Raw genomic sequence first — 13,745 nt, 5'->3', positions numbered from 1 at the left:
TCTGAGAAGGAGTCTGGTGGGACTCCAGCACGTTGATAGTGAACCCCAGCGAATGCAGAAAGTTTACCCTCGTCTGGATGCAGGGAAAGACTGCCTTCAACAGTATTCAAGGCAGGGGGGAAGCATTGAACCCCTAACCTCCAAAAACCTTCACTTTCATGAACACCCAAGTGGCAATGGTGAGGCCAAAGGGGGACGACAGCGTGGCCCACCGTAACCTGCAGGTAACGCCTGTGGACCAATACGATGGGGACGTGAAAATACCTGTCCTGCAGGTCCAGAGCCACTTGGATCCAGGGCAGACAGAACCTGAGCCAACGTGAGCATCTTCAATTTCTCTTTTTTCACTAAGGAGTTGCGAGGTTCAAGGATCTAGTATAGGGGCAGGCCTCCATCCTTATAAGGCACCAAAAAGTAGCTAGTTTAACAACCATGCCCTACTTCTGGTGTGGGAACCCTCTCGATGACTCCTTTGGCCAAAAGAGCCTGCACTTTTTTAGAAAGCAAGAAGAGTTGCTCCACCGTCCTTCATTCTTAGGATGGTGGTGGGAGGAGCTGTACCAAACATGACAGGCGTACCCCTTCTGCACAACCTGAAGCACCTACATGTCTGATGTAATCACTGACCAATAGGGCAGTTGGTGGCAGAATTCTGCAACTAACGAGAAGGCAGTGCTGGTTGAAGGGGGCCCTAATGTTGCTTGGAGCTTGCTGCTTCTGGAGGGGTGGCTGGGACTGGCTTTCAAGTCCTTTATGGGTTCCATGGCCCCATGCTCAAAAGGAATGAGCAGGCTGCTAGACTGGGAATAGTTGGTACTGCAGATGCCCAAAGTTTCCCCTTCCAAGTACACGATGGGGTGAAAAGACTGCTTTTGCGGCCGGGTTGAGAGGGAAAGGCCAATGGATCTTGGAGTGACTCTGTGCTCACAAAAGTGTTTGAGTGCTGCTTTAGCCCTTTTGCCGGAGAGGTGGGAGTCAGTAGTGGCTATGGGGCCGTGGTGGTGGGGCAGGCGAGCAGGGGGTGTTTAAAAAGGCAGAAAATTGGACTTACCTGACCCTGGCGGCCTCTCCTCTGGTCTTCTTACTATGACGGGGCAGGAATAGGACGTAAGCACCCAGGCTCCTTAGCCAATCCAGACGCTGCTGATTTCATTGTCATGATTGGTCTGAGCACCACTGCTCAGCACTCAGAGAGAGAAAGTGGGAGCCTGGGCGTGCACATACCACTCCTCCCCTGATGGCTGACAGCCTAGCCTAGCCCCGTCCGCCCCTTAATCAAAACTGTGCCAGCCATTACTGTAAAAATAAAATGATATTATAAAGTTATTATCTTTTTATTTTTCATGTGGGGTGACAGTCTTCTACATTAGCGGAGTAGCCACCACTGGTGGAAGTTATTGAAGGGCACAGCATTCAGTGAGGACTAGACATCTTCAGAGAACACAGTGAACCGTAACCAGGTGTGGTTAAGCAGTGTCACTGTAGAAACCATGGCTCAACCCAGGGAGTTTGTGATGGTCAGTCCACACTGGATGGCGAACTTTGCTGTATCCCTGCCATCCACCAAACCTTGGTTGAGGATGTAAAGACCTTTCCTGGACAGTACAGGAAGCAGCTGTACAACGAATCCCACAGTGCATGGGAATATCAGTCCAAGATGCATGAAATGTTAACCGACCGCAAGGCGAGTGGAAGAAAAGATGTGTCTCCTTAAGTTGTCCGGCCTCTTGGATTTTCAATTCATTGGTTTGGTAGGGAACACACCTGGGTTGACCTTCGCTTTTGAGGCTTACACCCTAAGTCTCATAGGGGAGGGGAGATGGGAGAGGAAGGCTGGGTCTCCCGAAGTGGGCCATTGCAGATGGAGATTCTTTAAGTCACAGGAGCCCCTGTGCAAGGTTTTGTCTAGGCCCTCAGGAGCATGTTGGTGAGGTCTTTATTAAAGGGTAGTAGGGATTTGGCCAAGCCCCCGCTCCCCCTCCCCCCAGGTTGTAACACGTCTGTCAAAACAATAGTCTTGATTTGGATGACCAGCATCTGGAGATCGAGATCCTTAGCAGCTCTGTCGATCACATTGGCAAAAGATGTGCATTCCTTTAAAACCTGGCCAAGGAAGGAGATCATGCCAGAGTCTGGGGAGGGGAGGGGATGGCAAGACCTGGAAGGCGCCGGCATCGATGACACACGGTGATACTGGGTAGGCATCTGGGATGATCGGCTCGTCATCGAGCAGTGCCAGCGGCAATGGAAGAGACTGATCCAGGGGAAGATCCAGAGAGCTCAGCTGCCATTGAGGGCAAACCCATCAACAGTAACCCAGCAGGGGGACCTCTTGGCAAAGTGGGGACGGACGGCACTTCAGAGGGGGTCAGTGACCCAAAGATGGCGTTAATAAGGCAACGTGTAACTTGATATGCAGAGTGGGCCCTAATCCTGGCTCCGCAGGTGGAGTGCGGGAGCTGGGCCTAGAATCATGATGTCGAGATGGTTAAGCGAAAGAATGCTTCGACGACTTTTTGTACTTAGCCGACTTTGAGGAGGATGTCTTAGAGCAGGAAGACCATCATCTGCAGTAACAGTCCTGAGATCTTCCACAGGCGCGAGAGCGGGACCAGCAGCAGCGCAGAGCCTTCTTTTGCCCCACTGCCAGGAGTTTCATTGCCCGCTCACAAATCGCCTTTGGGTGCATGGACTTGCATCCCATGCAGGCCTTGATGTTGTGTCCTGACCACAGACAAACCAAGTGGAGGTCGGACACAGACATCTTTCAGTGGCAATCCCTGCAAGGCTTAAAGTCCTAAAGGTTTTACAAGGGACATGATGTCACAACACAAAAAGTAAAGCTCAAAATTGTCAACAAAAAGTTGGTAAAAAAAAAAGATGAGGTATCTCTCCGGATCCGCGTCACTATAAGCACCGCGACATCACTTCAGGTGCAGATGATGCGGACTTGCAGCTGAACGATGCCACCTACTGGCGCCCTGAGGTACTGCTTAAGATTTTCCAGTCTGATGATTGGGAAATAATCTAAGGTGAGGAATCTGCAGTTAGCAGTCTCTATCACAAAGGTCCCACTGATTTAAATGGTAGAACCAAAGTTTGCACTTTATAAAATCAAGGTATAATATTTTAACTGTTTTTACAACGGAGACTCGGCTTAATTAATTAGGGAACAGTAAAATAAAAACCTCAGTTCAGTCATTTCACAGTCTGATATAACAAAATTAACTCGAAACCCCATTTTCAGAGCAAACCACCATTCTTTATTAGTTATCTCACTATATAATAAACCATCCACTTACAAAGCGCTGGTTTAAAAATGAATTGCATTATACAGAACTTACAAACCCACACACCTCCAATGTCATCCTATCACAAGGAACTCAGAGAGAGAGTAGGAAATCATGTTATTGCCATGTTCTTGTTTTACTGCATAAAAATTACACAAACAAGTTTTCAGTGGATGTGAGGAAAATATCTTTTCGCCCACCAATTAACCCTGTGAAAAAGCAAATTTTACTTTGAGGCATACCAAACCAAGACACAAGCAAAAATCAAGATGTACTCATGATTGATTTACATAGTGTCATAAAAAGTGAAACCAATAAAGAAGGTGGTATGATAAGTCTAGGTCTTGGAGTTTCCAATGGTTTTTTCAAGTCACCAATTTCAGATAATAAAAGACAAACAATGTGGTTCTTCAATCCTACAAAGCTCTCAAGCACCACAAGCATGATGATTTGGAATAAGGTGTCATTAGGAAAGCAAATATATTCTTAAAAACAATGATTAAAACCAGGCAAATAGAGAATGTTGTCATGATGATCTTTCAAGTAACAGTGTGTTTGTTTCAGGACGATAGGACAAACCCCAATTGCAGTTTTTAAAGAAAAACTGGAAAAGCAATGATATTAGATGGCAGATACCTGCCTTGTCTTCTGAATTATAGCCATCAGGATGATTTGTCTGTTTTTTGGTAGCACTCTTATGCAATCCAGTCTTTGGTATCAGGACTCTTAAACCACTTCAATCAACGTTCCACAAAGAAACCTTTCTGATGACAAGTTGTAACAACATTCTACTGTACATACATTTAATCATGGCACAGTGTATTTTAAATTAAAGGAACTGGAGGTTGATTAACTAAAACCCACCTTGTGACACTCAAAAAGGGATATCTTAAAGCCTTAACACAATAACAATGCATTAGGTTTTCACTGGAATTACAAGTGGATGAAAAGTCACTCATTGTTCCTGCATAAAGCGCAGGTCACAGTGAAATAAATTTTGTTGTAATTACTAAAACAGGCTATCAACAGTCCAATAACATCAAAAGAGCTTGCAGCCAAAATCATGAATTTAAATATCTTATATACCACAAATGTTACATTTGAGAGGTTATAGACAATTTTGCATACTGAGGTAGAGAAGCATGCAGTCATCAAATCAATCAGTATGTCTCGAACATCAAGCGAGAGCAAGTAATGTTACTTTAAAGACACCAGATGCGAAGTGGAAAGAAAACTGAGGAATTGTAATAAAACAATCTTGCCCAATGGGTCTCCTGAGACCCGGGAGGGAGACCTTTTGTTCCTTTAAATTATGCACAGTCTAAAATACATGGTGTACGCAAAACACTTAGTCCCTGGTATCTTACTTGTAGTTACTCAATTTAGGTGACTGAAAGGGGTCTCATTAAAAGAGCAGCAGGAAGCTCACTTTAATCAAAGATTTACAGATGACAAAAAACGAATCAATTTAGCCTCTGTGATACTTAGTAAGCCATATGTCACTACTGAAAACCAATCTTATCTATGTAATTCTTTAAAGGTAAATGTGGTGTCAAATAACATGTAATTTGAAGTGAGAGATAAAACTCACAATTGAGTGATTCATCCACATTATGAGCTACTGCTATCCATCCAAGACTATACTGTACCATAAATAATTTGGATGAGTACTTCTTTGTGGTTGCCAGGCACATCACCAAAATTAACATATTTCACAAGAGTGCACAGTACAAACATATATGGGCGTCTAATGTGAAGAGACAATGAGGAGGAACTTGAGGATGGTGAAAAATTAAATAGGTCATTAAGGGACAAAGGTATGAAAGTGCGGGATCCAGTAGCACACACTTGCATATGACATGTTAACATAGGTCCTTTTCACATATGAAGCAGTCTGGAGAAACACTAAGCAAGACAATATTTCACAGTCCGTTGAACAGTGTTTATTGACGGGTTTCTAGTGGATCTTGAACTCCAAAGCGTTATGTAGGACAGTAACGGGAAAGGTACAGAGAAACCAATAAGGGAAGAGGAGTGCTGGTCACGTTTTGTGACCCAAGGATTGTTGGAGTTCATCTGAGCAGTCGGAGCTAAGAAAATGGAAGGGGAAGAAAATATGGCTATTTTGACTTTTGTCCAGAGACAACCTAAAGGAAAATATACCTACTTTTAGTAAGGCTGGAGATGCTTAAATGGTCCGTATTCACTTGATTATCTTAGTAGCAACTCAAAGAACGGGATTAAGCATGATGGATGATAAATTAAGTAACTACTGCAAGGAACCACTCGTACAAATACCAAAGATAAGCAGAGATGGTAGAGAAATACCACTAGATCACAATAACACTTGTTGACCTCCTGTCACTGGCCTAAACAGAATAATATAATTTGTTTGTATGCCAACATATAGTCAGTCATGTCATTGTGAGCAACACAAAATAGGGGCTCAGTGTGTCACCACATACTAAAGTGTAAAAAAAAAAAAAAAGTTAGCGAGCTATGTGTGAGCATTCCCCTGAAACATCATAAAAGGTAGGGGAAAAAGTGGAATTGAAAAAAGGATGATGTAATAGTAGTAATAATTAGATGGGGACATGTGATTGTGGAAAAAAAGGCCTTACTACTACACAGACTAGCAAATCTAAATATGTGAAAGTAGCAATAAGATGGCTGATGAGGTAAAAGCAGGTAAGGGTATGTATTCGAGATGGAATACAAAACAGAAGGTGAATTAAAGGGCAGAACAATGCCACCTGTCAGCATGGGTGGGAATTGTTATGCAAAAGATTTCAGATCCAGTCTGACGCTTGGGGATACTCCAAAGATGAGGAATCTATGGATAGAAATCGCTATGAGAAAAGCAACTCGAGGTTGGAAATATTGCTGAAGAATAAAAAGTTACACCTGAGTGTCCCAAACCCTCTACAGATGAGGATGCAAGGTAATGTTTTTCTCCACTGGATCCTTGAAGAGATTTTTTTTTACCACAACAGACACTTCTGTATAGAAAAAGCAGAGCTCCTTTTCAAAGGTCACATTTCATGGTGGTAACAAATATTTGAAGAACTTGGATGTTCACTAAAATAGAGGTATGTTCTGCAGTGCAACATAAAAGTGGTCAACAGAATACTTTGTAAAAACAGACTAGTTACCAAGCACCCAAATCATACGGACAGCGATGCATGAAGGCAACAAAATGAAATGGATCAAGAGATATCTTCTATAGTTAACCTTCAACAAAGACAACCTTTTTAAAAACAATTTCTATTGCAAGTGAGAAATCATTACATTCCACTATTTTTAAAAATATTGTCACTTTAGGTATTACAAAATGCCTTTTGCCCTATCCCGCACTACCCATTTTGGAAATATGCATACCTTCTACAAATATAAGCCACATAAGATTCCACTGCTTCCAATTTATGAGTATGTCAGTTTTCAGACCCTTCACAGGCCCATACAAATAAATTTAAATAAAAATAAAAACCACTTTACAGCAAAGTTTATAAATAAAAATATTGACATGCTAAGCATCCTCAAACCCTAGCCAAGAACACTTCCTGTTTATTAAGGGTGTGGGTAAATTACTACTTATTAATCCAACCCCAGCCCACAACATTTTGGGCTTTGGCTAGATGTCAAAAACTTATTGTACTATAAATTGTTTACTATGTTTTACTGTAGTTTACAGTTTTTCTGGATGACATTATTTACTTCTAACATGAGCTAGGGGTATTCAATTCAGTAAGCCTCAACATGAATGAGCAAGGAGCATTTAACAAGTGAAACGAAAAATAATGGGACACATACGGGTGATAAAACCCAGTTTGGAAAACAAGCTTTACAACGATCTATAAAATAGTAATTTACGAAAGGATAGCCATTTACTGGAGAAAAATAAAACCTACACCGGGTTATTGCTAGAGGAACGAAAACTGTTATTTTTTCAAATAAAATACAAGGCCTTTATGTACTAACCCACGAGAACCCTCCATTTGCATAGCTAAAAGCATTTTAGTGAATTATATATGTATCCAACTTGAAGGGTCTGCTCCAAAATAGCCATAATGAATATCCTATCAGACTAAACAAAGTTTCCTTGCACTTCACCGACAGATAGCAATAGCAAACAAACATATATAAATGGCGAGTGGAAATCAGTTAGGCACCAGATAACACTGCTGACAAGAGAAGGTCCATCCATCACACCTCAAACCTCATCCTTGGCACCACGCAGGTTGCTGGTCATTCTTTATTTTACCATGAACTCTCAGAAAAAGCCTACCTAATCCAGATGTCCAAATTCGATTACTGTGGTCATTTGATGTGGGAGAATCCTTATTCTGCAACTTAGTAACATGATTTATTAGCAGTTAGCAATTGAAGTTTTAAGTCTTAGATGATGTAAAAGTACTAAATGGTTAGTGCTCAAGGATTCAGCTTTCAAAATTGGAATACTGGTTTATCCCTCTTTCCAACAACTTTTCCTAGAATGGGAATTGACAGAAAGGTACAAAAGCAAGTGTTTTGTTACCAACAGTTCAACCTCACTACCACAGACTGCATAACATCATTATTTTAGTTCACTCAATTGTTGAACAAGTACTTAATAGTCACTTAATGTAAAACTCACTTATACCAGACCTTTTACTCAGTAAATGGGCAGTTAGCAAAAAGTTGAGAACCAAAACTTTACACAAAATGGAACACATTTCACCCTTCTTGTTGAGGGAAACAGCTGAGAATTTGTTACACATTGTATTTTCTGTCATTAGTGTAGCTTACCTTTTGTATTAGGGCATAAGGTTATTCAAGATGAGGCCCATGTTTTTTGTTACTTCAACACATTTGTATGAGGACTAGTCTTCCACTGGTTCGCTTCCTGCTCAAAACTACTCAGTGATGACGCTATTACTAATATCTGGTTGGGACCTACAAGAAAAAGGCTTAATTTGTGCAATCAACAGAGAGTTATGACTGAAAATCTCACACTGAAGGCCCTGTAAGGTCTTCCGTTGACTTCTGGGCCTGTTCTTGGAGGTTAACTGCAGCCAGCTGGAACACGGAGAGAAGATCAAAGTAATTTTTTCTCACATCATCAACTACCAAGATGTACATTTTGGACAGTTTGGATGAGAACAGAAGCTAACATGGTGGCTCAGTAATGGCCATTTTATTAAGTTGAAGAAAAATCCTCTAATGCCAGAGCATATCAACCCTTCACACACCCCTACACGATTAAGCCAACGAAAATCGTTAAAAAGGTATCTTTCTTGAAACAATAATTCTCTTCCACCACATGTAGGAGGTCTTACTTTTTTGAAATTGGGAAAATGTTGCTTGTGCTATGCTGAAACAAAATATAATTCATGCCAGCGCCTTCATAACCTAAAAGGAAAGACGTGGAACTGAAATTAAACTAGGACAACAGGAATTATGTCGCCTGTTACTACCAAATGTAAATTACCTCTATGCCAAAAAACATGATTTTGATGAGTGACATCTTTAAAGTTACCCACTCTCTGCATACCCTTACAAGTCAATATTGTAGGTCAGTGCAGAAGCTTCATAGGAGAACAGGAAGCACGTCACACACTAACTGGCAGAGGAAAATCGTTGCAGGGTCTCTCAATAGCCATTGATCAGTTGAGCAACTTTTGACCTGTATGCAAGGGAGTCTGATGGATGCTAATGGACCAGCTCTGTCATCTAAAGGTTTTCATCGGCCACAACTCAAGTGTGGGATAGGTTTCAACAGAGGTATATTAGCTGTTAACTCCAGAATATAGATGATGGTTGTAATTCGTCACAGTTAAACACAATGACTGTCACGAAGCAAAAAGGCAACATCTAGCAAATGGACAACTTTGGCTACAGTTGTGCAAACTACATCACCTCAATGAGACTTCCGCTTATCTGTTGAATGAAAATGCTATATGTCAATCAGATAATGCCATTTTGCATCACAAAACAATACATGAGTGTAAAGAGAATGGGTGAGATTTCTTTTCAGGCTGCAGCAAACAAAACCAGGTTTTTAGGTGGAGAGAAGTTTCGCAATAGCAGTCATGCCAGCACACAGCAAGACAACTGCTAAATTACTACATGGATCCCTTGTTGGAAAGTTTACAGAGAAACACTTGTGTCAGATCAAAATGTACAGCAAAGGAGAATTTGGAAATGGGATCCTGATAAATGCTCAAATGTTTCTATTGTTGCTTTTTATGTGCCTCCTTTATTTAGAATTATTGCCACCAGTTCATGTGCTAGAGGTGTATTTATTGGGGTAGATTAATTGCCGTTAAAGATCCTCCCATATTTTATTGGCCTCATGCCTAAACAAAGAAATACATTAAATGTGTTCTGGCAAACATACGGCACTGTGCTATTGTGTTGAGGTAAACTTTTAATACTATACCATCTTGCTGTCTGCGATTACGCTTAAGATATAGGCCGCTGTAAACCAAAATACATTACTGAAGAAACCAACAAATCCACAAGCAGTGATTTTTCATTTAGAACGACTACACGGCACACTACTGTTCAATCAGGCTTCATGAATGTACCAAATGATCGACGGTGATCCCACGGGATGTCCTCACTAGGTGCTTGAGACCTCAAAGCCCTCACCGGGGGCACTTATGTTCCATGGTTGTTGTGTTTTATTGCTGAAATGTAAGTCTGAAATCGGAGAACAGTTTCATCAATAGTGACAAGCTATGATAACGAGTGCCAGATGGGGAGTGCTTTACCAAACCCCTCCTCCTCCTCCAAACCCAGTGAAGCCAAACACCCACTATATGATCAGCTTGTGCAAACCTTTTTTTCACTTCCATCTTTGGCAGAGGTGTACATATTTGTGTACGAGCTATCATACACTGCTGTGTTACTGATGGGGAGCTCCAGCATGCAGAACAATCCTAAGTAGGCTGCAACTTCCCCCTCACACCTTAACTTTTCAACAGGAGGCCTTTTTACTTACGTAAAGGCTTTTAATTAACTTATTTGGCATCTTAAATTGTTTTTTTAATAAAAAGGGAAACATCTTAGTGGATTGATTTTCTTTCTTCGCTTCTGTTTTAATTTCTATTCCATCTTGTGTAAGTAGATCATGAACCAGAGACATTCTTTTATGTTCATCTTGCAGCAGTAAAGACAGAAACATTAGACAGATGTTCCAGTCATCGCTTTGCAGCCTTGCAGTGTGTGACCTTCAGGTACATGGAGCTCAGTGGGTAAACTGAACGAGGCAAGATCAATTGGTGTCCATAGAGTCGCAATCTTGTCCAAAATGTACCCGCCTGGAGCAACCTTCGTCATTTTCATCTAAAGCCTTTCCAAGTGAAGCAGGGGCTGAAGAGGACTTGCAAACTTCTGTATTCCGTCTCTGGTAAAACAAGACATAGGCTGCTTTTGTCTGAAAAATTAAGAGAGTAATGTGAAAGTGGGCAGCTGTATTTTTTTGTGAATTTTTTTTTTTAGATTTTGGGTAATTTGCAAATTACCAAGAGCACTGAAAAGACGAGTGTCAAAGTACAACCGCTACTTAAATCATCTCAATGGGTAGTTATCTTTCATATTGAATGTTCACACGACCCGTCTCGGAGTATTGTGTCATCAACCATTTTTTCCTTCATACATTACAAAGAGCCACAGTAGAAAAATAACTTTCCAGCATTTAAAAAATATATATTTCCATCATTCTTTAACAAAGGGTAAATCATCTCTTCTAGAATTTCAGCCCAGGGACCATGGAAACTTTTACACAATCTGTATTTCTCTATCTGTTGGACGCAATGAGTGATCTGCCGCTTACTTCTTAAGCTTTAAGTATAATGTTTCTATTGATTCTTAAACTGCACTGTGTCAGGTTCGAGACAATTACCTGAAATGATATTAATGACTCTAAAAGCAAACTAAGTAATAAAAGTGACAAGGTGTGGTTATACCATTTAGTAACAGCTCTTATTTACTGATTTTAGAAACCTTATAAGTGCAGCATGAAGCACTATTTAAAAAGCAAATCCTTAATAAACCAGTTATTGTAACTTTACAGGTCTTTGCAGTGCATTCAACTATACAGTTAGAACAATAAATGTGAAGGTAAAAATTAACAAGTTACTTCCCTTTCGGTAACACTTTATCTGGTAGACACGATCTAGCTGCAGATTCCTTCCATTAGAATAATTCCCAGACGTCAAACTGGATCTCGAGATTTTTCATGAGCGGTACCACTGTGCACCAGTAGGTGGTGGTGTTTGGCTCCCCATGACACTGCCACATCAGAAATGACGTGCGTGTTGCCTACACAGGCGCCACCGCAGAGCGCTGACATCCGTTTCTTTTCGCGACTTACCACGCCAGAAGTGCGGAGCCACGAACACCACTGACCATTGGTGCGTGAACCAGGGCCCGTAAAAGAGGAAACCAGCCTTAACTCTGAAATCCGTCCAAAGAGATGGGAGGAAGGGTAGGTTGGTAAGAAGTCTGCGGCTAGATAGTCTCTTCGGTCAGAATGTTTGATTTGAACTCAGTAGTTGGCAACTGAAGATCCAGCAGTTCTGCAGCCTTCCTGATGACTGCATGATATGGAGCCACATCCTTCGAGGGTTCATCAGAAGGTGGAGTAATTTCCCACTCAGGAGACAAATCCAGACCACTAGCCTCTTTAAGCTCCTCAAACACCTCGTCAGACTCAATCAGCTCTCCTTCTTCTGCTTCTTCCAGAAGGTACCTTCGCTCATCAACCACTCTCTGAGCCTCCCTTCTGGACCGAATCCGTACAAGCGGCGTCGGCGTCAAACGTGGATCCGCAGGAGCAGCTGGCGTCGAACAAGGTCGAGCCGGCGCCGGTGAAGAAGGAAGCGGCGTCGGCGTCCTCAGCGCCGGTAGATGCCAAGACGGCGTCACCGGAAAAAATGGCATGAAAGGGGCCTGCGGATAGACTTGCGGCACCCCCAAATTGCCATTGGACCCATCGGACCCGTAGGTGCACCAGTGGTGTACATGGCTCTCGAAAATACACCGTACATAGCATTTTAAATAATGCGAGGGGTCCTGACCTGGTCCAGGGAACGCAGGGTACTGGTCAGGCATCACCGGACTCGGGCCAACCGGCGCCGACGGTGGAATAAGCGGCGTCGCAGGCTCACCCAGTACTTGAAGTTCCTCAACCGGGGCCGGAGATGACACCGGAGCCGGAGATGGAACCGGCGTCGGAGATGGAACCGGAGCCGGAGTAGCCGGAGCCGGTGAAGCCACTGGAGAAGAAGGACCAGGAGGCGAATCCGGAACGGGTGAAGGAAACACAGAGTCCTTTCGGCGTCGAGTTGGTGACTTCGAAGCCGAACTCTTGTCAGAGTGATGTCGAGAAGAATGCCTCCTCCTCTTCTTGTGCTTCTTGGTTCGTGAAGCATGCCCGAAGTAGACTACGACGCCAACCTCGACTTCCTTCTTCCTCTCTTCTCCTTTTTCATCCTAGCGATGAAGAGTTTCGCCTCCCTTTCTTTTAGAGCCTTGGAGCTCATCTTGCGACAGCAAGAACCACCATCCACATCGTGGTCAGATGACAAACACCACACACAGTCGTCATGTGGATCCGTGATCGACATGTGTTTGCCACACTCACGACAGGGCTTGAAGCCCGACTTCTTTGTCGACATCTTTCTCGAAAGAGAAACAGAGAAACCCAGAAAAAACACAAAGTAACAGTGAAGCTACCAACAGCTATTCCCGAAATCCGTTGGCGTCGACGGCGCGGAAAAAAGGGAACTGACGTCATCACGCCGACGAGGTCTTCTTATGGAGCGGAGTCGCGAGCAGAGCCAAGTCTCTGTGACGTCTTCTTCGACCTCATCGGCGTGGACTGCTACAAAAGTTTCCGAATGTTGCTGGCGCAGGGGATATTCACAAGGTGAGGAATCCACTGGCAGATGTATCCATCAGAAGAGGCATTACTGAAGATAAGTAACTTGTTCATCTGATAGAGACTTCTAGCTGCAGATTCCTTACCTTTGAATAGATACCCAAGCACTACTTCCCCAGAGGTGGGACTGAGGAATGGATTATACCAGAAAGTCCTGTAGGACTGAACGGGCAAAGTGACCATAACGCCGGAAGAGATTGTCTTGGCAGCAGTGCTTTGTAAATGTGTGCAATGAAGCCCACGCTGCTGACTGACAGATTTCCAGGACAGGAACTCTGCGAGCTAAAGCATTGGTCACAGTCTTGGCTCTGATAGTATGAACTTGTAAACCATCGGGAGGTTGCATTTTTGCCAATGCGTAGCAGATCTTGATGCAGAGCACTGTCCATCGTGAGATGGTCCAGTTCTGCATCGCTCTCCCTGTCTTCGCTCCTATGTTGCCCACGAAGTGTTGATTGCCCATTACGAACTCTTGCGTGGTCAAGGTTGAACGAAAATGCTCTTCTAGGATCCAACCGATGGGAGTCTCT

The 13,745-nt window shown here is 42.8% G+C and overlaps 1 protein-coding gene across 1 annotated transcript in view; it reads right to left on the bottom strand.

Annotated features, from left to right (window-relative positions):
- Positions 1-9,676: 9,676 nt before the first annotated feature.
- USP4 (ubiquitin specific peptidase 4) overlaps positions 9,677-13,745 on the bottom strand; it is a 776,462-nt gene continuing 772,393 nt past the window's right edge. The window contains exon 22 of the mRNA XM_085625029.1: positions 9,677-10,707. Coding sequence (XP_085481155.1) covers positions 10,546-10,707 — 162 coding nt within the window. The 3' untranslated portion in view covers positions 9,677-10,545. The remainder of the gene's footprint in view (positions 10,708-13,745) is intronic.

The sequence above is a fragment of the Triturus cristatus genome, chromosome 9 (genome assembly GCF_964204655.1).
Source record: "Triturus cristatus chromosome 9, aTriCri1.1, whole genome shotgun sequence".
In the NCBI taxonomy this organism is placed as follows: Eukaryota; Metazoa; Chordata; class Amphibia; order Caudata; family Salamandridae; genus Triturus; species Triturus cristatus.
Note: the sequence above shows the minus strand (reverse complement) of the source record. Positions and strands in the feature narration are given on the sequence as shown.